At 38.4% G+C, this 25449-nt stretch overlaps 1 protein-coding gene across 1 annotated transcript; it reads left to right on the top strand.

Annotated features, from left to right (window-relative positions):
• Positions 1 to 1582: 1582 nt before the first annotated feature.
• Positions 1583 to 25399, top strand: NFU4 (NFU domain protein 4). The gene is made up of 6 exons (XM_010272136.3): positions 1583 to 1955; positions 3006 to 3167; positions 18832 to 19007; positions 24457 to 24560; positions 24671 to 24782; positions 24998 to 25399. Exons 1-6 carry the CDS (start codon positions 1739 to 1741, stop codon positions 25058 to 25060), a joined length of 834 nt encoding a protein of 277 aa, XP_010270438.1. The 5' UTR covers positions 1583 to 1738; the 3' UTR covers positions 25061 to 25399.
• Positions 25400 to 25449: the final 50 nt, after the last annotated feature.

Raw genomic sequence — 25449 nt, forward strand, 5'->3', positions numbered from 1 at the left:
GTATGGTTTGTTGCTGAAGTTTCAATAGGCATTAGCTTTATTTGAGAGACAATATATCTTCAGCAGGCCTACTAAAGTTGTCGATGGTTTGTTGCTGAATCCTGAAGTTATATTCATAGGAAAGAAAACGAAAATGGGGTTTTGGGAATGAAGAAAAATAAGGAATAGAGGGAGAATTCTAGCTTCGAAGACTGAAAAGATAATAGAAGATGGAGTTTTGGCAAGTTAGGGAGGGATTCGGGGAGAATGGGTCAGATCTCGTATGGCATTCTGAATAACATAAGTCAAGCGGATGCTGCTTGGTTGAGGTCTTATTACATCGAAACTTAGAAGGAGCAGAACAAGCACACATTATGGTGGTTGTGGCCATGGTATCTGTAGCAAATGCTGCCATTGCAATTGTGCAGGTGGTGGTGGCTGTTGTGAGGCTTACAAGTCAAGGCAGAGGGACAAGATTTGGTGGTGGGCGGGAAAGGTGAGTCACGATAAAGATTCAGACTGTTTTCTAGGGATATTTGGTAACTGTGCTTTTGATCTTTACCTATTTTGTCTGGTTTGTCATCTTTTCTTTCTTTCTTATCTGGATATCGATCTTTCCCTATTTCGTCTGATGTCTTTGTGGTTTTTGGATATCAGCCTTTCAAGGATTTGGAAATTTGTATGTAGCTAGAAGCCTAGCAAATGTTCCTTGTATTTATCCCAAACTAAAAAGGGTATTTGAAGGAAAGGAGGAGAGCCCTTCCCTGCTCTTCGCAATGAATAGGAATTATAAGAACAGAAAGGGGAGCTGATCGACTAAGGGTGTGCATTCCACAAATCAAAGTAATGGGGGATTTTCAAAGATTTCTTGATTTTTAAGAGGAAATCTCCTCCGACCATAGGTAAGAGAGAAGACACCGGAGGTTTGAGGAAGAAGGGGTTATTGGTCAGAGGAAGGGGATGAGGGAGGGGGTAATTTAAAAGAAGTTTAAACGTCATGTGATCTCATGTGTATGCGGGTTTTGACAGAATATTAACGGATGTTAACGGTAAGAGTAGAGTTAGTCAATTATCAGAAACAAAACAATAAGATAACATCAATCAATTTTCAAACAATAAGGATATACTTAGTCAATTAGCTAAAGCTAAACCATAAGGGTAATTTTAGAAATTTACATAGTAAAATGAGTCCTTGACCCCCAAGGACTTGAACCGAAATTTTGAAGATCACACTCTAACACTCCAACTCCCAAAATAAAAAAAAAAAGTTATTTTTTTTCTTTAAAAAAATCTGTGTTAGACCCAAAACCTTCCCACCTCATTTATCTTGAAACTTTACCTCTTCTACTTCTTATTTTATTTTATTGTTTAACTTGACCCCCAAAAAGAAAATTCATGGCTCAGCCACTGAAACAGGGCCTTAGTTGCTTGTTTACTTTTGATTCATTTACCCAAAAAAGAAAAAAAACACCCTGCAACTCTCCAAGTGTCACAAAAGAATAGATATTACAGGAGGGGGAGGTTCAATTAAGTGGACTGGGATGGATCCGTATTCAATCCAATTATATACCCGGTAGAATTTGGATTGCTTTAGATCCGATTTGAACGGCAACACCGGCAAAGTACGTAACGGGTAAGAAGAGGCGAGCGGACGTAGGCCGGAGGGACATGTTATATTTTCTCTGTGCTTTAATGAAAGAGGGAGTTCTGCATCGTTCTTTGTCTTGGTCGAAAAGCTGAAATTGTAGAGGAAACAGCTATGAGGGGCGTGGGACGATTGCTTACACGAGTCGTTAGAGGAAGACCAGAGCTTAACGGAGAAAATAAAACTCTGTTTCTCCATCGCGGCCTCTTCTTTGCTTCTTCAACAGCCACAACTCCCTTCCAGCGAAATCAGAACAGCTATAGTACTTCCAGTCTATTGAAACTCTCACCAATTCCAGCTCTTATCTCTACGAAATGGAGTGTTTTTGGAGGTTGGTTTTCTATTTCATATTCTTCCCTTTCCACGTTTCCTTTATTTTGACTGTTTTTTGTTGCGAATTCATTTGGGATTTTGACATTTAGGGCGTTCGGACTTTTCCTACCAGAGTTTTCCTCTTGTGTGTTCCTTTTTTTGTTTTCGTTTTTCTTGAGTTGTTGCATTGATTTTTGATATATTGGGGGAACTTTTCTTTTTATACTGGTTGAAGGTTCTAATTATTGAAGCTGGCAGGCTGTAGAAAGAAAAAGAATATCATTCTAACCGATTAGGAAATTTTTGTTTAGTAACTTGCAACCATTAGACAAGTTTGTAGGTCAAGTAGAACATAGTGGAGCTGCAAATGAGATATCAAAGAAGTTGGAATTTTTGGTGAATATTTTAGCAGTTATAGGAATGATAATAATAATAACAGGAGTAGAACTATATTTTGTTTCACAGTTTTTGGACAAACAGATGAAATAAGAACAAAAAGAGAGCGACTAGTAAGTTTGGCACTTTAGTTTGGCAAACTAATTTGAATGTTGAAACTGTATCTACTTTAGTTTGGCAAGAATAGATGTTGGGTGCCCTCTTTCCCAAGTTTGATTATTTTTGGATTGTTAAGATTATTTAAGGGGAAATATTACATTTATGGAGACATTGGCGATGAAGGAAAAAGACAATCCTCCATGCAGATGAGAAATGTCCCAAACAAACACTCATTTAGCTGGGAGATGAGTTTCCTTTTACACGTTCTATACTCTCCCTGCCAGGGTCAAAAGAAAAGAAATTAAAGAGAAAACTGTATTCTGCATTTTCTGAGACTCCCTCAGTTTACTAGTTAAATAGTGGAATTAAATAGAAGTACCATGGATTGTGGTTTTAAGTTTTTGACATCTTATATCTATATACTTCAGATTACTGTCTGTTTCTTCCGTTGGTATGTTTGTGGAGATTCTATTTGTTAATAAAATAGACAAATTTTCATATAAGTTGAGGACTTTGTTTCTTTAGAAATATAAGCTACAAACTGTTTTTCATATATGCATCCTGATTTGCACAGGGCAGAGGAGGAACGTGTTCATTCAGACCCTGTCAACACCAAACCCTTCCTCTCTCATGTTCTATCCTGGCAAGCCTGTTATGGAAGTTGGGAGTGCAGACTTTCCCAATGCTCGTTCAGCCATGAATTCTCCATTAGCAAAAGCCCTATATGGCATTGATGGTATGTCTCCCATACTTTTTTTTTTTTTTTTTGAGATGACATGACACTTTTATTAGGACAGAAACCAGACAATGAAAAATGATAATGACAAATCATAAGAAATAATAATACCAGGGAGAGGCTCCTATAATAGCATGCTTATCCATACTTTCAATCTTCATGTTGCCTAATTAGGTTTGGCCAATGAATGCAGGCTATGTTTTCCAGTGGAACATATCTGCATTTCATTATTGTTTTCCCTTAATTTTCTTGCTAATTTAGTTTTATTCTAAATCCTTTTAAATGTTGAGTGTATAGTGGATCAAAAGGAATGAGATGGTTGCACTAAAGACCGCCATTATACAATCATTGCCTTGATTTATCCTCCTTGGCTAGAGAATCAGTCTATGGTTGTGTTCTGTAACTAACATCTCAATGCAATCCAAAACTTTTATCCACACAATTCGCAGACCTCAAGAGTTCTTCTGCCTGAGCTGAAGATCCATTGGAGTATAGCATTGAGGAAAAATTTCAAGCCAGTAAGTAGAGTGTATACTTCACTTTTATTAGAGTTTTTATGATCAGTGTGCCTAAAGGATGCCAAATGAGTATTCGATCTCATCAAGATACAAATACCCTGTATCTGGTGGACCTGGATTGATAGGAGAAAACCTGTTGAAGTTCATTTAAATCCACCTTACTCTGGCTACTAACCACCTCGTCATTTTCCTATCAACTAAATATCTGCATTCACTAGTAGATCGTATGCATCCAAATAAACATTAGCTCTAAGCCTTGAATTCCTAAAGGATAGGATTTGTATAATCTTCATCTGGATGCATGGGGACAGTTCAGCAGTAAACAGTGCCTTTACCTGAACCATCTTTAGATTACTTTTCCCTAAGACAAAGCTGGAGGCCAAGCATACCATGGAATCTTTCTTAATGCTTCAAAAACATCAGTGATCGATCCTCTAGTGAGAGATCAAGAATTTTGCCCGGTAGAGTTTATGGCACACTTAATAGGGAGAAAAATCTCCACTAAAATTTCCTAACAATGGGGAGTAAATAAAGAGGTTCTTTTTATCTACCTGCTTCATCATTATAATCATCTAAGCCTCGTTCCAATTATGTGGGGTTGGCTACATGAAGCCTGTTTTGCCATTCCCTTCTGTTTGGTGCCATTATCCATTGTTAAATTATAGGAACTTAAATCACTTATTTATCCCTAACTCTTGTAGCCCCTTCAACTTGTAACAAATAACTTCTTCTAATGGGATATTAGTAAGTTGATAGTAGATTAGGTTTTGATTTTGCTGGATTTTTCACAGTTTCCAGATCAGAATTTGGGGATCGGTTTTGGGAGGTTTTAGAAATGCTGAATTCTGTTCCATTGCTTAGTTTTCAAGGCACCAAGATGAAGCTAGGCGATAGGGGGGTGTCTTGTTGCTTTGTTTACTAGGCAGACGCCTAGGTAATGGATTTTTTTTTTTTAATTTGAAAACATATATCCTAGGGTAGTTCCCTAGGTTCCATAACCATATTGCCTTAATAATTATCCATAATTTTCATATGAGAAGTATAAACTTCATGTTAAAGTATAGAAAATCAACATATTCCAACATATTCAATATGTATATATTTTTTAAAAACCACAGATGGGCCACTCATTGCAAGAGCCAAAAACACTTGGCCTTACACCAAAGCGAGAAACAAAAACCAAACCACAACAGCCAACCATGAGAAAGACCTTACAAGAAACCCCTAAAAAAACCTGGGCCAGCATCCCTCACCCAAGCCCAAAAGACTAAGAGAGAGAACAGACTGTGAGCTTTAAGAGGCAACCTTTCTTCCCCTACCTCCCCTACCTCTACCATTCGTGCTGCAAGCACCTTTACCATTTGGGTGCACCACCACATCTTCATAGGACTCTGCCAACCACTTTGATTTCTTGCAACTGGAAGGCTATCTATGTTATCCAAAGATCATTCTGAATCAGTATCACTCAGTTGCTAGAAACTCTTGTTCCCTCACCAAGTTCTTACTAATAGGATTATCTACTAAACGGTCTGCCAAACATGATTTGAGAAAAACATGATTGTTTTTTTCTCCATTAGGAAAAGTGACGCCCAATAATTTAACAAAATTCATGAGGCTATCTATCTGCTCACTAGAAGAGAGCACACCACCAGCCTTGTCCACAACCAGTGGGGTTGCTGCATAAGCCTGATGTTCACCGAAACGGATGTTGTGCTCACACCTATTACAGGCCTCCGTCTTAACAGACACCTCCATGTTAACCGAGGAGGCATCATTCTTCTGAGTAACAAGATTAATAAAAGCAGATCCAGAGTCCAGACAACAACTTCTAAGTAGAGCTATCAATTCCTTTGCTGACGGATGCTTGTAGAAAATTTTAAATCCAACTGGTTAAGAGACCCTTTGGATTAGCTTAGAGCCTTTACACCAAGAAGCTGGGCCTTATCCTTCTTAGGGCCCAAATCATGATTTAGCCTTTTCCAAATGGAGGTGAGAGGAACAACCAAGTTAGTCCTGCCAAAATTTGAAGTGGATCAACAATTCGAACTAGATCTAGATTCCGACCTACACCCAAAACCTTGAAAAAATTGCATCTCTTTCACCTATGGCTCAACAGGTGGGTCAACAAATGAACTCAAAAAGGAGGCTGATTTGAAATTCAAATTTGAGCCAGAAATTCCTGCTTCCAAGCCTTGACTGCCTGCTACCACCTCCGTCAGATCATCATTGGTTCCAGTGGTAACATCAGCCTTCAAAAACTGCAACTCAGGAGTTGTTGACAAAACATTCTAGTTTCTATTACTGGTTCCCGCCAAAGTCATAGCTCCACCCCTGGGATGTCCAAGATGCAGAGGTGAGCAACGACATCTCTGCTTGTACCTGCATCCATTTCTCTTTTGCTGATCTTCACTTTGAGGTGTCGCAAATACCTCAGGCTCATTCAGTGGTTCCAATTCTAATTGCTGCGAAACCGACCTCAATAGTTTTGGCTGCCACACTCCTAAAGAGCAAGCAAACATGGGTCTAATCAGTGAGACTACAACGCTTTTGACTACTACCCTTACCGCAAAGCGAGTACCTTTGACAATTATTTCTACTATCTTTGGGATTTTAGCAGGGGATCTGCACCAGATTTACAGCTGCACACAGTCTAACCGAATCCAGTCTAGATTGGCCAAGTCCACCAGGATAAAGCCTCCCAAGGCATTCCCTACCTCCTTGTGCGTTGCTTGAGACCAAGCATGTAGGGGAAGGCCAGATAGGAGAACTGGAGAACCCACCGACTTTACTTTTCTGTATTCTGAACTTCACCGACCCTAGGATCCCATCTCCACAATAATAGGGGGATGCCCATTAAAAGACTTTTTACCTGAGTGTAAAGCTCCCAAAGCTCTCAACTCTGAGTAGAAAAAGATCAGAGACCTATTTCCTTCAAGCCTCCTTGCTGTAGGTCTTGTTTGATACCCCCAAACTTTCTTAGCCCACCTTTCAACTTCACCGAAGTTCGGGCAGTGATCACCAAAAGACACAATCAAGCAATGTTTTGGAAACAGTTATTGATCAATAACACCTGTTGCTCTGGGTATTTGATATTCCATTTTGGGATTTCTATCCTTAGTTCATTTCCCTATGAGATTTTTGGATGATAGTTAGGGGCTAAGAAATTGGTGGTTTGAGATGTAGAGTTATTTGGAAGATCATTCCACATGTCACTTTTTGGGGCCTGTTGAAGGGAACATCCAAGATTTTGATAATAAGTCCATCTCCTTGCCGATTTTTAAAGACGGGAATACCTATTTATGGATCTCTTTGCTGGAGGACTGTATTACCTCAGTGGTAGTGGCATGTCTTCTCAAGCTACTTTATAGACTTTCATTACTCCCTTTTAGTAGCATTGTCAACTTGGTTATCCATCCCTTGAGAAGTTGAAGTTGCTGGCTCCTACTCTTCAGAAATAGTCACTTTCATGTCAATTAAGCAAGCAGCATATAGTCACTTTCAGTCCTAGAGTCAATTGTCTTGTTTCTAGTCCTATTGTTCTTGTTCATTCAGATGTTTGGGATCTAATAAAATTGAGTCACACAATGGATACATGTATTTTGGCATTTCTATTAAAACATTGATATTTGATGATAGTCATGATTATCTTTTTCACTCCTTTTTAAGATTTTTGTGCTCATAATGGCATATCCATTAGACATCTTGTAGATATAACCCTCAACAGAACGGTGTGGCAAAGAGAAAGAATTACCACTTGCTGGATAATGCTAGGGAACTTTTATTGTATATGAATGTTCTAAAAAGGTAAGTTGAAAATTACACCTACAGTAATTCAGATAATGCAAGAAAAGAAGAAAAGAGAGAAAGAGAAAGAAGAAGAAAAGAAGTTTCAGCAATAGGTTGTGGAAGAAGAAAAGAAGGGAAGAGAGAAAAGAAGAATTCGAACCTCTCTCTAGCCCCCTTTCATCACTTTTATTAATAATTCTAAGTCTGAGTACAGTTACTTGGATGCCCTTAATGGGGTGGCCAACATTAAAAAAAATAAAAGAAGGCCCATAAGTCCCATAACTAAGAAACATAATTTTTAAACACTACTTAAAAGAAATAAAGAACACTAGGACCCATTCGGCCCATTCTCACTACAAGGTATTGGAGTGATGTTCTTACTAGTTTCTTGATTAACAGAATGCCTTCTTCCATTTTCAGTGATATTTTTTTAAAGGAAAGATAAAATTGTATTAATAAGTTGTGGGTCCCACCTGCAATAATCTGAAATAAAGAAAAGAAAAAACAGAAGAGAAGAAGAAGATTGAAGATGGAAGAGAGAAAAGTAACGGACGGAGAAGATGGAAGCAAGGGAAGGAAGAAGAGAGAGTAGTTCGATCCTCTCTTCAGCCCCTAATAATATCTTTTTTTGATATCTTTTGAAGGGCTACACAACAGGGGGTAGCCCATCCCCCAACACATAACCCCCCAAACCCAGGTGCAGGCGGGATACGGTCCCAAGTCTCTGCTATGACCAGTAGGAGACCTTACCAAACAGCTGGTTGGCACCTTGCCCCCCAATAATATCTTTTATTCTTTAGTTGTAATAATGTGGACAATTACATGAGTACCCTTAGTAGGGCGGCTAGCATTAAGGACAATAATAAAAAAGAGAAAACAGGTCCATAATTAAGGCCCACTACTTACAAATACAAGTCATAAGCATAACTTAAGGAAAATAAAGAAACTAAGGCCCATTCGGCCCATCATCTCTACACTCCCCCTCAAGCTGAGCATAGATATCAATCATTCCCAGCTTACTTACACAGTGCTGTAACTTTGCCTTGGGGACACCCTTGGTCAAAACATTTGCTAACTATTGCTCTGAGGCAATGAAAGGAAGGCAAAATTCTTCAGAAGCTACCCTTTTCTCTTATAAAATGTTGATCAACTTCAGTATGTTTTGTCATATCATGATGAACTGGGTTGTGATCTATGTTGATCGCAACCTGATTATCACAGTAAATCATTAAGGGCTTATCATTGTAATACCCATACTCTCTAGAGGTGACTTGAGCCATAACAACTTTGAAACTCCATGTGCCATTGCCCTGTAGATCTGGCTACTACTGACTATTTCTTACTTCTCTAGGAGATAATGTTCCTTGCAACTAAGGCACAATAACCCGATGTAGATTTCCTATCATCAATACTGGTAGCCCAATTGACATCTATGTAAGCCTCTAGCTTTATGTGTCCATGCCTAGAGAAGAGGATACCCCTTCTCGGAGTTCCCTTCAAATAACACAGAACTCATTCTGCAACAGCCATATTTGTGTCTCTAGGGGCATGCATAAACTGACTAATACACTAATAGCATATAAGATATTTGGCCATGTCATGCAAAGGTATAACAACTTCCCCAAAAGTCTTTGGAACACTCCCCTATTTGCCAAAAGGTCACTATCATTAGTTGAGAGTTTATGGTTACCATCAATAGGTGTAGAAGTAGGTTTACACCAAGTTTCCCAATCTCCATGAGAAGATCTAACACATACTTCTGTTGGGAGATGAAGATCTTTAGACCTAGCAATTTCGACTGCCAGGAAACATCTTAATCCCCTAAATCCTTAGTTTCAAATTCTAAGTTAAGGAAGGTTTTGAGTGCCTGGACTTCCTCTGTATCATTCCCTGAAACTACAATTTCATCAACATAAACAATAAGGAATATTTGAGAAGGATCTTCTTTCATACTTTGAGAGGTTTGAGGTTATACATCAGATAGTCCTTATTGTTTAATATATATATAATATCAACTTATATATATATATATTAAATGTATAATATATTAAATAAATTAATATTATATATATTTTCAGTAGGTTTATTATAATTAGGTCCATCGGGTCATACCCGATTGTCCTAAGAACTGATTGGTTCAGTTCTGGGTTTAAAATTACAGGCCCTATCGGGTCCGGTTCGGTTCTGGGTCCTTGGTATTTGTTGTTGGGTTGGTTCCAATTCTACCTGGACCCAATCCATTGATAGCCCTAACTCAGCCATGCTCTTTGGCTTCCACTGATTTGATTTATCGGTACCTCTTCTTTGTTCTGTTTTTTATTAAAGATCCACATGTTCCTTTCACCTCAGATAGGGGTGGAAACGAATCGAGCTTTTCACGAGCTATTTGAGATCAGGTCGGTTTAAACTGAGCTTTGAACCTAGCTTGAGCCCAATGGAGCTTGGTTTGTGACACTCGTAAGCTTAATTGACCCTAATACATGCATACATACATATATACATATATATGTTAATAAATAAGTTATATTATATGTATAATATTATAAATTTATATATAATATTTTTATTTTTTATATGTATGATAATAAACAATTTTTATAATTCTTAATTTTTTGTATGTAAAATAAAAAATAATTATTATTTTTTATAGGAAGCTTGACTCATAGTTGAGCTCGAACATATGAGCTTTTGAACTGAGCCGAATTTGAGCTCAAGTCTCTATCTCAAGCTCGAGCCTAACGTTTTTTTTTTGGTGAGACGAGCTCGAATAGCCAGATATTTGGCTCGGCTCGACTCGAATCCAACCTTGACCCTAAACAGCCCAAATTACAGTTAAAGGAATAGCCACCCGTAATATCTGTCCCTTTTTGGTCATACCTCCAACTTTCCATCTTTCAAAAAGGAACTTAACTGAAACAGCCATGCAAATTTGGAGATCTATGGCTTTGAGAAAATATGACCAAATTCTAGTAGAGAACTTATAGTGAATAAACAAGTGATGAATTCCCTCTCTCTTGGTTGCATAGAAGACGCAAGGTATCAGGCAAATTCATCCCTTTTCCGATCAACATATCCTTTCAGTCCTTTGTGAGGCATCTCTCTTCAGCAGCCAACTAGGAGAAGAACTTAATTTTTTTTTTTTTGATTGGAAACGGTAACTTCATTAATATAACTTTAAAAATAACTTTCCAGATTTAAGTACAGTTGTCAATTCCTAAGTAGGTGTTGAGCCCCCAGTAATCTTTCTTACAAAACTTCCCAGAACATACTCTCCCTCACAGTCCCTTGTTTAGCCAACGTGCCAGCTAAACCATTATCTGATCTCCTTGTCCATTTGAAGCATGCACTGATCTCCCTTGTTATATTGAGGATTTCCCTTATGGGCTGTCTATAAATCCAGGCTCCCAACTTACTAGATTGCAGCCACTCAATCAACAATTTAGAGTCTCCCTCTATCTCAATTTGGTGTAACCCCAACTGTTTTGCATATCTTACACCTTAAAGCAAGGCCATCACCTCCGCTCTTAACGAGTCCCCCACTCCTATTGGTCCTGAAAACAAAGCCACAATTCTGCCATTTTCATCTCCGAATACTCCTATACCTGAAGGGCCCGGGTTACCTCTTGAACTCCCATCAAAGTTCCATTTCACTCTTTGTTTTGTTGGCGGGGACCACAATTCCTGCACAATAGGTTTCATGGAAGTTGTAGAAGCCACCACTTCCCAATTCCTGTGAATGTCTTCAACTGAGAAGTCTTTAAACAAATCCAAAGTTTTCAACCAATGAATAGTCATAATAATTATCCTTTCTACAATTGCCTCCTTGGATTTCTCAACTCCTTTAAATATTCTATTATTCCTTTCTTCCCAAACTGACCATAAGATAGCTGCTCTTGTGTCTCTTCACATTAACCTTCCACGTCTCTTCAGTTGCTTGGAAAAGCTTGGGTCAAAAAGGCTTGCCACATCTAGGGGAGGTGTCCACCTACAACTAAAGATAGAAGAGAACCAAGTCCAAATAAAGCATACAAATGGACAAGAAATTAATAGGTGTGTGATCGTCTCACTAGATCCCAAGTAGAGGCTATAAACATGGGGTGATAGGCAACCATATGGCCTTTTTCTTTGCAACATATCTAGAGTATTGATTTTTTGGATAACCACCTCCCAACAAAAAGCCCGAATTTTTGGGGGTATAGGCTGACACCAAATCTCCTTTGAAGGAAAGCTCCTTACAGGGTTTGATGATTGAATGAGGATATCAAAAAAGGAGGAACAAGTGAACACACCAGATGGGGAAGGTTTCCAAATTCTATTGTCCAAACAAGATTGATCCAGGAAGGTTGAAAGGTTAATTAATTCATCCACCAATGTCATTTTTGACTCCCTTATACCTCTCCTCAAACCCAAGTCCCAAGAGTTATCAATAAAAACTGAAGAGATCACTTTTCTTTTATTTTCAGAAAGTGAATAAATAGAAGGGAACCTTTCATTAAGGGGAATGTTTCCAACCCAAGCATCTTCCCAAAACAACACCTTATTTCCTGCACAAGCATCAAATTTGACATAAGGAAGGAATGAAGGTAAAATACCATGAATAGCTTTCCAGGGAGAGCACCGGGAAGCCTTGGGGTTGACTCCTGCATCCCAACCATTGTCTGCCAATCCATGAATGCTAATAATCACTCTATGCTAAAGTCTGTCCTATTCCAATGGCAATCTCCATAACCATTTCCCCAATAATGCTGTATTTCTTAGCCTAAGATTTCCTATTCCTAGTCCCCCTTCATCTCTACTTCTAGAAACGACCTCCCACTTCACCAGGGTCTCTTTTGGTGTCTCCTGGTTCCCAAAGGAAGTCCCTCGTAATCTTCTCTAGCTGGTTTACCACTTTCACCGATAGTACACTGGTAAGTTAGCTAACGTTGACTTTATTAGGGTTATCCTATCTCCCAAAGAAATGTAGTTTCTCTTCCAATTCGCAAGTCTCTTTGTAAATCTCTTAATCACTGGATACTAGAAACTATCCATTATTAGGATCCTAAAGGTAGTCCTAAATATTGTAATGGCCAATCTCCTACTTCACACCCCAATAGTCCAGCTAATCGAATCACCTCTTCACTCCCTAAATTTACTCCTACCACACAACTCTTGCCCCAATTAATCTTAAGGTTGGAAATCCTCTCAAATTTATGAACTATCCTTTTTAGGTTCATGAGTTCTTCTGTTTTCCCTTCACAAAACAAAATAATATCATCTACACATTGTAGGTGTGTAACCACCACTTCATCCCTTCCAACTCTCCAGCCTCTAACCATATTGCTGGCATCTTCCCTTATGATCAACTTACTCAACACATCAGTTACTAGAGTAAAAGGGAAGGGAGATAGAGGATCTCCTTGTCTTAGGCCCCTTTTGGCAGGAAAAAAATCTCTTGCTGCTTCATTTACCAAAATTGAAAAATGACATGAAGAAATGCAGCCCTTCACCCATTTACACCATCTCTCTCCAAAACCCATACTCTTAAGAATTTCCAACAGAAACTCCCAATCCACCATGTCATAGGCTTTCTCTAAATCCAACTTGCACACCAGTCCCTTTTGTTTTTTCCTTCTTCTAACCTCTACACATTCATTGGCAATGAGAATTTGATCAATTATTTGTCTCCCAATCAGAAAAGCCCCTTGATTTGGAGAAATCATCGAGGGAAGAACATATTTTATTCTTAGGGCTAAAACCTTGGAAATGATTTTGTACATGCTTCCTATTAGGCTTATGGGCCTAAAATCTTTCGGCTGGATTGCATCCACTTTCTTTGGTATCAAAGCGATGAAGGTTGCATTTGCACCTGAGTTAAATTTGCCCCTCTCATAGAACTCATCAAACACCTCCATCAAGTCACCCTCAATTATTTCCCAACAATCTTGATAGAAAGCCATTGTAAAACCATCAGGTCCTGGGGCTTTAGATCTCTCCATTGAGAAGACTGCATTTTTCACTTCCTGAACCTCAAATTTCCTTTCCAAGGAATCCAACAACTCTCTATTCCCAACCCTCCAGTCCAGGTCCTCTAAGTTTTCTCCTGACCTCCTTGGACTCTCATAGAGTGTTTTGAAGTGATTCACAAAGGCTTGGGCTATGTCCTCATCTCTTGTCAATACTTCCCCATTCCATTCTAATTTCAACATTGAATTTTTCCTCTTTCTCCGATTTGCCAACATATGGAAAAAACTGGTATTGCCATCCCCTTCCCTGAGCCATTGACATCTAGATTTTTGTCTCCAAGTAACCTCATCTTTTCTTAGGATGTCTTCCAAATCCTTCTTCAATCCCCATCTCTTTGTCCTCTCTTCTGAACTCAAACTTCTCTCAGCTTCCTCACCATCTAGCTGCTCTATTCTGCTGAGAATTTCCTGTTTTCTTTCTTCAATCTTTCCAAAGCTCTCTTTATTCCACAACTTAATTCTTGCTTTCAACAATTGCAATTTCTTATAGAATCTATAACCCTTCCATCTGAAATCCACATGATCTTCCTCCCACCACTCCTTCACCTTTGGCAAGAATTCAGGGTGCAAAAGCCATATATTCTCAAATCTAAAAGGGCAGGGGCCACCCCCCAATCTCTCTTAGGTCAAACTTATTGGGCAGTGGTCTGAAACAGGTCTTGGCAGAGCTGTAACTACTAAACCCCACCAAGCCACTTCTCAATCAGTTGTGAATAGGAATCTGTCTAACTTATAGCAAGTGGGAACCTCTTGAAAATTTGACCATTGTAACAAGATGATTTGGGTTGTTTGAATCACTCAAAAATCTTATGACACTAAAATCTCCTCCCAAACACCAGGGTCCCTCCCATAGACCTCTCACTGCTGCTAATTCCTCCCATAGTCCCTCCTTTTCCTTATAAGAGGTGGGTCCATACACATTAGTTAAAACCCATTCCCAGTCATCCATCCTCCTCTTCAACTTGATGGACACTGAATACTTCCCAATTATCTCCTCAATACACTCCATCTCTGCATTTTTCCACAAAGTTATAATTCCCCCTGAAGCTCCCCAAGATTGTGCGTATGCCCAACTTATGTCTCTCGCTGACCAAATACTTTTTACCCAATTCCTATCTAACTCAGACAACTTAGATTCTTGAATCAACACAATATCTGTTTTTTCTCTTCTCAACAGATCCCTAATCACTCCTCTTTTTCTTGAGCTTCCTAACCCCCTTACTTTCCAGCTAATCAATTTCACGGAGACCGCGACAAAATACCCTTTAACAAAACAAACCACTCACCACTTCTCCTTTTTTGCAACACTCCCTTTATCATAATCCACTTCACATCTTAGCCTTTCCACCTCACTTAATTTTTCCTTTCTCTGCTTTTTTACACTAGCTCCTTTAGATCTAGGATCCTCTAGCTTCCCTTTTTCTTTGTTTTCCCCATTTGTTTTTTTGAGCCAACTTCTGCATTTAATCTACCATCACCCTTTACTTCCTCTTCAACAATAGGATTAGGAGTGCCACCCTCCTCATCCCTTTCAATCTGTTCAGCCATCTCTTCCTCCACCTGAATTCTAAACAGTTCCATAATCAGCTCCCAAATTCTATCCCCGAATTCCCTGTCTACACTTTATGAAAATAAATCTCCAATCACCTCTGTTTCTTATATTTGATCATTCTGATTGGCAGACTGCATGGTTGGGTTAGTCTCTCCTGTAGGCACAACATACACAGGACTAGAAGAAACATTAGTAGCAACAAAAATTGGGTTCAAAAGAGACTTTTTTAAACAGGTAAGATTTACTGGAGGATTTGGTGACCCTTTAACCCCAATCATTGGGCTAAAGTCAGAGGTATTACCTTCAGAATCACCCTCTAGATAGTTAGCCATGGGAACAGGGCAGCTTGTAGCTCTACTAAGAGGTTCTGGGTTGACTTTACAGCCCCTACTAATATCCTGTATTTGGTCTTGTTTTGAACACAGATCTCTGCTATTCTTTGTTTTAGATTTTACTTCCCACGAGGTGGTGCCTAATCTTCCTTCCCCTTTGTCAGGCTGGATTGAGAGTCTAGGAAGTGTAGTAGAAAGATCGTCATCAAACAGTAGTTTCAAGCCATCTTCTGCTTCTTCCCCAAGTCGAGCTAAAGTTTCATCTCTGTTCTTTGTTCTATTGTACCTTGGATTCAGATTCTCTGGACTAGTAGAGTAGGAAACCAGTCTCTGCACCCAAGCAAGCCTCAAACTAGAGCTTCTCATTGAGCCTGCAGCTGGAGAGTTGTGTTTGGAGGAAGAATTTGCCGCTGCAACATCAGTTTGGGACGATGGTACACCCAAACAATGGTCCCCCAAAATTCGACCTCTTACGTGATCACTTAAGTGATCACATGATGCCTTTTTTAATGGGCCAGGTCTAATCAGCCCAGCAGCCCCCCCCCCATTATCTACTGAAGTCACGTGTCTATTTAATCTTTCTTGTAATTGGGCCAAACCATTCGAAGGCCCACCGGGATTTACTTCTCTCCCATTTGTCCCCACCCCAGGCCCTTTGTTTGAATTTGAACCTGCCACGTCTCCACCTTTTAATCTCATTAAAGCCTGAGGCCCTGAGAGAAAGTTTTACATCTGCCTGTTGAAGTTCTGACCTGCTGCTTCGAATTCTCACACTGAGAGGTAGCTTGATTTACACCTTTCCAATTCTCAATCTCTTCAGTTTCCTTATTCATGAAACTTCCTAATTTTCTCTGTTCTTCTCTCTTTCCAAGGTTTCCTCGGTACCAGGTTTTGGTCACGTCAGCATCATCTTCTCCAGTCCTTCCTTCCACCATTGAGCTTCCACAGAGGAGGCTATCCAAGCTTTGAACATTTGACCATCTGAGAAAACATCTACAGAATGTGGGATGAGTTTTGGCTTCGCTCCATTCACCTCTATATGCACAGCTCGGAGATTTGAGACATCCACAGTCGAGAGTTCCCCACCAGACAACTTTGCAATTCTGTTAAGAATCTCATCCGACCATAGATGATAAGGCAGCCCCAGAATTCTCAACTCAATGCTATCTGTTGGGTTTACAGTTTTCTCATTACAACTTGGGGACCATCTTCCTACCACTGCCAATCCTTGCTTTGTTACTGCTGACACAGCTTCATAATCCGGCCAGGGATTTTTACAAAGAATCACAGCCTTCTGCTCATCAATAGGAATAATCTGCAGCCTTTCTGATACCTTCAAAATTTGTTGAATCTCTTCACCCAGGGTTTTCCAATCTGTAACATCCTTATTCATGGACAACACTAATTTGTTCTCCCGTTCTGTTTTGGCTTTATTGATCCGCATTCTCATTGACCCTAATCTTGCATCAATCTGAACATCCTTATCTGTATTGGTTCCCTTATTTTGTGTTTCCTTCCAGTCTGTTAATTCCATCTTCTCTTCAAGCTTCTTCTGACCCTCTTCCTTTCTGATTGGAGAACTTCTTCTTTCATATACTAACACCAGAAAATCCTGCATTGCTTGTATTAATTTATCCCAACCCGATGCTTCTCTCCCTTCAGGGAAGCAAGTGAACTGTTTCATACCATTTCCATAATATTCGTAAATACCCACAAATCTTCCTTTGTTGTTTTCTCTTCTTCCAGCAGCATACCTTCTTCCCTCTTCCACAAGACTACACTTCCATTCTATTGTTCTTAATGTCCTCTTCGCTCCCTCCAGGAATCCCTGAAGCCAGGATATTGCTTTCTCTTCAAGAATCAACGAAGCTTTTCTCAGTTCCACTATCTTCAGGGCAACTCCTCTTCTTGTCCAAACTTCTTTCAAGACAAACTTTTTGCCTCAATCTTCAGAACTCTTCTCTATCTCCTTGCTGGTGCAAACTCCATCATGCCTCTTTGAATCCTATGATTTGATTAATAAATCTTACGATTTCTACGATTCAAATAAATTCAATTAAGAATTAGTTCTCTATTTTGTTATGATTTTGTTATGTTTTTCTTTATATCTAGTTTTGTCAAGGGAGATTTTTTTAAATCATATGTAGGTTAACGAGCCATTATATGTGGACTTGTTTGCCTTTCAAGTCAAACTTGATCATATCATCCCAGGCTTCTATTGTATAAGTGGTAAATTCTATTATTTTATGTACATAAGACAGGGGAGGAGGGTTGAATTATTTTCTATTGGGGTCATAATTAAGTGTTTGATTATTTTAAGTGATTGGAAGAACAAGATTGAATAGCTGAAGAAGTTGAGAGAACTAATGAGGGGCGTGGTGTTGAAGGAGATAATGCAAGCTATGGTGAAATATAACCTGAACAGGGTATTTCAGAGAAGTGGTAATGCATCTATGTTAGAGGAAGAAAGGGCATGTCATATAAAGTGCAACAACAGATTGTGACGGGAAGGCAAGGATTTTGGTTTCAGATTGGGAAGATTTTGTGCAGTCAGCATTTTTTCTGAGTCTGGGTCCTAGGTGTTTAAGATCCACTTATCCATGCCTTTCTGTGGCACCTATCTGGTTGCTTGTATCTTTTGAGTGCTTCCTGTCAGTTAGGTTTCTTTGGATTTTTGTTATAGTTGGGTCACTGGGGTTGTGAGTAGATTGTACCTTTGTATCTTGATGGTCTAGCAGAGTGGTCTTTGTTTTTGGTTGGCCCTTTCATTTTTGTTTGGAGTTGTTGACTTCTCCTAATATACATCTTTCTACATGTATATATGTATAGATATTGTCTTGCTACTGATCAAATTGGGGGAAAAACTAAACAAGAAGAACAAGAGGTTCTGGTGGAGATCTGGAGCAAGAGTTAACTCCTGAGGGGGAATATATGATGTGGCCAACTGACCCACAAAGTAATATCTTGAATTTAAATATTGATGGTTTGCTGCTTTTACCACAAAAAGAAAAAACACTGATTTTTAATGATCCAGACATTACTGCCTCTGGTGTCACTGGCACCCTTTGTTTAATTGGGATCATGTCTAAGCACATAAGATAGGGGTTGGTCTTTCATTGACAGATTATCATCAAACATGTACTCTCCTCTAAAATGTAGGTTACACTCCATGAATCCATCTTCCTGTAAATAAGTTTTTTGGAATGAAAACTACCAATATTTGAAGAGATTTATCCCCATGAGTGCCCAAACAATGGCCTTGAAGGTTAACCAACCACACAGTAGCCTGCATTCCTAACTTTCATGCATCTAACCATCAACTGTGGTGTGGTGAACCTAAGATCCCCTATTTCCTGTTTGTCATAAAAGCATTGGAGAAAGTTTCGCTTTTCTTCGTTTCACTCTTGCTAGAAATAGATAAAAGATGGGTGAGCAATATTGATCTAACCCCGTTTTCTGTTTTTGATGCAGGAGTTACACGAGTGTTTTTTGGGTCAGATTTTTTAACAGTTACAAAGTCAGATGAAACTTCTTGGGATCTTCTAAAACCTGAAATTTTTGCAGCTATTATGGACTTTTATTCTTCTGGTCAGCCACTCTTTCTAGATGCCAATATGGCAGCTTCCTTGGACACAGCCATTCATGAGGTATCATTTGGACTTTGTTTTGTTCTATCCTTGTTTATTGGCTTCCAATGAAACCAAGTTGTTTTTACTGAAGTGCTTCCTTTTGCTGGCAATTGAAAACAAAATAAACCTTCATTCAGTGTCAAATTTCTGACTCTAAGTTGGTGAGACCTTGGAACTTTTGATTTTGATTTTCTTTTGTCTGAATGTTAAATTCAGAGTATATGAAGCATTTGGCATGTGTAATTTTTGGCTGACACTTTGAAACCAACAAATAAATAAGAGGACAACTATGATAAAAAAACAAATGAGAGGGGGGGGGGCGAGAAGATTGCCTTGCTAGGAAAGGGAATCTCTCTTCAAAATTTCATAAAAACAATAAACTAGATGTTTTTTTTTTCAATTTCTATAGGAATAATTTAATATTTTTAATATAATAATATATTTGAAATACTAAGTATGCGTTTGGTATAGCTTCCGTTTATTAAATAAATGTTTGTACTTGATTTGTCTTCAAAGCCGAGAAAAGTACTTGATAAACCATTTATTGACAACTAGGCACCACTAGGCGCCACATCAGTGAAACAGTGAATAAACGCTCAATCATTGGGGGAAGCATTAAAATGAAGTTTCCTCCAATGGTTGGTGCGCACGTAAATAAAGGCCAACTTTTGTGAATACCTATGCATGCGGATGGACATGATAGGATAAATGCTGATTTGGCGATAACATGGTGGCGTTTATCAAAATGCCTATCACGAAATGCCCACGGAACCAATCATATGCTAAATTATACAAGGAAATCATATAAAAGGTACAACTGGTCAGTCCAATGGATTTTTTTTTTTCAAAAATTAAAACAAAACAAATAGATATTTGTGATGTCTATCTGTCATAGTTTTTGTAGTGTGGTAGTTCTTATTGTTTAATCTTTAAATGGTGAATGTATTTTTTAATTCAAAATACTAAGGCTCAATTTGGAAAGGGTAAAAATACAAATATGTACAGTACAAATACATACAAAATAATACAAATTCAAGGTGTTGCACTACATATTTGTATTTGTACTCCTTCCAAACTGAGCCTAAAGAACAAAAAGATATTTATAGCAAGTATTTAAATGTGTGTTATATAATTTGTTGTTGATAAGAGGATGTAATACACTTGAACAGTCATTTTCTTTTTATGAATGACTTTTTAAGGTGTCCAGCTTGTGTCAGGGTGTAGCCACTTGTATCCTGTATTACCTAGTTTAAATGGATGTTTCGGTCTAATGATTCCTAAGTGTATTGATGCTTATTCTTTGTTTATACCCACTCGCAATTAGATGAAGAGGTCTTTGGATTTTGAAATTCTACTTTCTCTTGAAGTCTCCTTCAAGGCTTGTAGAAACAAGGCAATTGGGGCTAGAGTTACAAGGCATAGGGCCATAGGCCTGAAAAGTTCTGAACAAATCAGCAACTCAGAAATTCATTCATTCATTACATCTTAAAAGGAAAAGATTACAAGAAGTTGTGAAAAAACTGTCTAACCCATTACAGGACAGACCCACCCAACTGTATTACAAATGAGCCTAGTACATACATTGTCTTTGAATCCCTTGCTTGGCTAACCCACTTTGTTTGAATGATCATATCTTTTGATAGCTATTTGAAGCACCTGAATTCATTTCTTAGCTGCCAAATCACCCCTCACCTTTCTTTAACCACCTCACTACCAGCTTGGAATCACCTTCAAGAACCAACCTCCCAATTCCCAGTTCTGTAGCTATCTTTAACCCAAAAACTGCAGCTAAGAATTCTTCTCTTACAGAACCACCTTGCTCAATTGGGCCCGAGTACAAGGTACATAACTACATATAATACCGGTCTCATCTCTTATCACCCCTCCAATTCCTGAAGAACCTGGATTGCCCACACTACTACTATCGAAGCTCAATTCTACCACCTTGCTCAATTGGGCTTGAGTATAAATTAAAAAAAAAGGTAAATTACAAAGACCCCCCTGTACTATGGGGTCAGTGACAAAGACCCGCCTATACTTTTTTTTTGCGAAAAATACCCCCTGAACTTTGGCCGTTAGACAAAGACTCCCCTCCATCAACATTCTGTCAGGTATATTCGAAAAAGATTCCATTTTTTAGTTATCATATTTTGTAATTCCTAAATTGCCCTTATGATATTTTTCTGGACAATTTTACCCATATTATTATTTACTCGTAGCTTACAGATGAAGTCCCCACTTTCTTCTCCACTGTGCTGAAGCATCTGGAGCTGTCACACCTAGATCTGAAGCTGCCACCCTCATGTACAGATCTTGGCTGCCATCCAGGATGTATTCCCAAAGATCGATCGATTACCGACCCAAATCACACAACCCCTTCTGCCTCGGTGATGTTGGTATTCGCACAAGCTGTACAAGAACAATTTTTTTTTGTTCACTTAAACCACTTTCCAGTTCTATATGATATATAGAATTCAATTTTCAAACCCATCACTGGATATGCATCTTGAAACAACATTTCAGGAGCCAAAATTCTTGGAAGGCTTGTAACCTGATTCCGCTCCCCTGCTGTTCAAGTCTAGATCTTCGAAGCCCGATTCAATTTCACTCTGATACTGATTGTTAAAATCAAGTTCATCCTTTGATCCTAACTTTCTAAACTGGTTATCACAATCCTTCTTATGGGTTGGTAATCTCTTAACTGATTGCTGATCAACAGAATTACCATCAGAGATGGTGCTCCCACTTTGCTTCCGTCGACCAATTCAATCATTTGAGTTGCCCCTGTTTGGATTGATCTCCATAAATGGATGCACGTTTGAATGTATTTTACATTCATTGAGGTATCCATCTTCCAGCTTCTGTGGTTTTTCCTCTTTTCTCTCACAGCTCTTAGAAAATGTTAACAAATTGACCATTGAACAATGCACACCACTCATTAGTTGCTTCTCTGCCTCTTCTCAGCTAAAACTTCCTCCTTTAGTTAGTTCTGAGAAGGAAGAACCATGGAGACCAGATGAGAGAGTTCAGCTTTTGCAACTTCGAGTCCCACACATGAATTATACGCGGTCAATGTTTCCTGTGCTTTCTCTATAACTGACTGTAGGTATTTTCCTTGAACTTCAATCCGTAGCTGTGTCTCTGCACCTAGAGGAGAAAACTAGTTGCTGATGTGTATCCATTATTCTTTGCCAATAATAACTGGCTTTAAAATAAAGCTGGGTTGATGAAAAGCCAACCTCAATCTGTTCAATAAGCTTCTTCTGCACTTCCATTTGCAACTGTAGAGCCTGAGTAATCTGAAAATTTCTGAGATACATGTATCTATATCAGCTCAATCATTTCTAATTAAATTTCTTATCAGACAATTCAAACGGAGGAACAAAATCTCTTAATCGAACTCAGCTTGCACAACACAGCCATTGGGCCCATCTCTGAGATCCCAAGCCTTTTGGTTCTTGTGCTTTAATCCCCCATTGAAGGGTCATCTGGGCTCTTCCAAGATGTCAGGAAATGATTCAAACCAATCTTCAAGTTCTACCCCATTGAAGGTTCTCTCTGTATCTTGTACATTCACCCATACAGAAAACTTGATATGTTTACTTGAGCAACATCGGAATGGACAGCCGAGATTGCAGAAGTATTTTTTTGTTGAGAAGTAATGGGGATATTTCTGGGTTAGGTTTTAAGAGAAAATGGCAAAAAAAAAAAAAGAGCAAGTTTAGCAGGGTATTTTGGTAATTTAATGGTTTCCATTATCTGACTTAACGGCTGAGGGGTTATTTATCTTATGGCCAAAGTTCGGGGTGTGGCAAAAAAAAGTGCAGGGGGGTCGTTGTCACTGACCCCATAGTACAGGGGGGTCTTTGTAATTTACCCTTAAAAATATTGAGAGAACATTGTAGTTATGTACCCATTAGCTTATTTGCTTGAGCAATTGTTTTATAGATGAATGTCATATTTCTTTGAAATTAGATATTTGTTTTTCCAGTAAGTGTAGCTTAGCATGGAAATACCTGCTTATAAAGAAAAAATTCGAATATAATTAAATCTAACATATCTTCTTAATTTTTATGAAATCTTTAAGATGCAATCAAATCTTTGATCGATTTGATTTAGGGAATCTTCTACTCGGCACATGGACTCACTTCAGCTGGAAATTTTTAAATTCTTTTGCTTGCTAGAATAGGTATAGGTCCATGTTGACAGCCACATGAAGGCCCATATGGCCTGAGAGTGTGAGTTTGACTTCCCTTTTTATAGACTTTGGCTGCACATCTACAAATTAACCTTAAACTGTTGAAGTACTAATGGAAATAGAAATGTTGAATTGTGGTTATTTATATGAATAAAATTAGCATATATCTGAAGTTAACTAGTAACAAATGAAGAATATAATTTGTTGGGAGGCACATCATACTCCTAGCATGCTGCATGCCATTCCTTTATTGTTCTATTAGATGGGTAGATTTCTGACATCAAGAGTGAAAATTTCATTTATATGGATTCCTTAATCTGGCAATTCTTTGGCTGATAAGATGGCCAGGTGGTAGATATAGATCTATATTGGAGGGCCTTTCCTCAAGTGTGGTTTGGTATTAGGAATCTTCTTGATCTTTGTTATATTACTTGTTGTTTGATTCTTTTTTTCTTTTTTGGTGGTGGTGGTGGGGACTTGGTGATTGTTCCATATTAAATTTTAAGAAGATTTTGTTGTTGTTTGCACCATAGGCTTGTGAATCAGGAGTTAACTTAAGTGACTCATCTGAGTTGACTTGACTGTTAAGCATCAGGATCTGAGTCATGGTGTTGACATGAAATTTCTTAGGCTTGGCCAAGTGAGATCACATGATTGGATGAGTCTCACAACTTGGCAAGAGTCATTTAAGTCGGTTGAGTTTTACATATTAATTTGTAAGTGAAAAGCTCCAATAATCGAGATTAGTCATGTGGACATTGCTATTATTGAAATCTGCATGTATATCTTTTTAGGAAAATAATGGGGTTTCTTGAAAGGAATTCTTATTCAACCTTCATTTTAGACTAGCATACTTTGTCTTTCCAACAGAAAGCTATGATCTATTTTTCTTCTTTCTTTAACGAAGTCGTGAAGGTTTTGACGCACCACAGAAAGTTATGACTAGCATACTTAGTCATGACCACCAGCAAGCATACTTTGCTCCTTGAATTTTTGATGCAGGCATCCTTTAAAACACACTATGGATGGACATGTGACCAGCATTATATTAAATGCTTGAGTTTTTTTTTTTTTTCTCAAGCTGATGCTCAAACTGGTTATGTATTCTTTAGTTGAAAGCTTTATAGACACTTGCATCCTAAATTAAGGAGCCAAGTTAAACTTGTTAAATTTGTGCATTTAAGAATTTTATCTTTCTGAATATTTCTAATTATATATGTAGTTCGTGTATTTTCTAGACATGACCCTTACTGGTGCTTGGTTTTGAAGGATGATTCAGAAACAGTTGCAATGATTAAAGAATTGCTTGAGACTCGTATCCGCCCTGCAGTACAAGATGATGGTGGGGATATAGAATATCGAGGATTTGACATGTAGGTTTTGCTCCTAGTTGAACTTTTCCTATTGACTCTTAATATTGGTAGTGGTAAATATATATTTGGTTTCTGGCATTCAGTTTTGGCTTTCTTTGTTTATTTCTCAGAGAAACTGGAATAGTCAAGCTACGGATGCAAGGAGCCTGTAGTGGTTGTCCTAGCTCTTCAATCACTCTGAAATCAGGCATTGAAAACATGCTTATGCATTATGTACCTGAGGTAAGATCTGTTAAGTTTGTACTCATTTGCACTTGCATAAATATTACAGTTTGACTGAAAAACATTTGCACTGACTGAAAAGGAGTGTTTGGTGCTTTTAATCACTTGATACTGAATTTTTCAGTATACTTTGAACCTTGTTGGAGAACTAGAGATTAGTTGTTAGTTCATTGTTCTACCTTTTTGGCATGCTTGTAAAAGCTTCAATGTTACAGGTTAAGGGAGTGGAACAAGAGCTAGATAATGAAGATACAGAATTGACTGGCCAGATCATGTAACACTTATAAAAGGCGGATGCCTCAGCTTGAGCCAGTTCATGTTTGCTAATGACTTAACTTTCAAAGTTCATTCTCAATTGGTAATTTACAGTGTTTGATCATGATAGAATCAATTTAAGATGATGCATATATGGCAAGAGTCATGTTTTGCCCTTGTGACATTCTTTTATTCCTTTATATCCATGAGCACATCTTATACTTTCCTACTCGGGTTCCTTCTACTAAGCAACATAATGAAGAGATTGTGTGAGCCTTTTGCGTACTTTCACATTGTTTACAACATGAAGATGGATGTACCTTCTGTACAAGCTGAAGTTCATTAAATCATCATTAGTGCCACATTATAAACTTATTTAAATAGACAGTGGACTGGCATTGCATCTTGGAGA

Source organism: Nelumbo nucifera, chromosome 5 (assembly GCF_055504915.1).
Source record: "Nelumbo nucifera cultivar China Antique chromosome 5, China Antique-T2T, whole genome shotgun sequence".
NCBI classification, from domain to species: domain Eukaryota; kingdom Viridiplantae; phylum Streptophyta; class Magnoliopsida; order Proteales; family Nelumbonaceae; genus Nelumbo; species Nelumbo nucifera.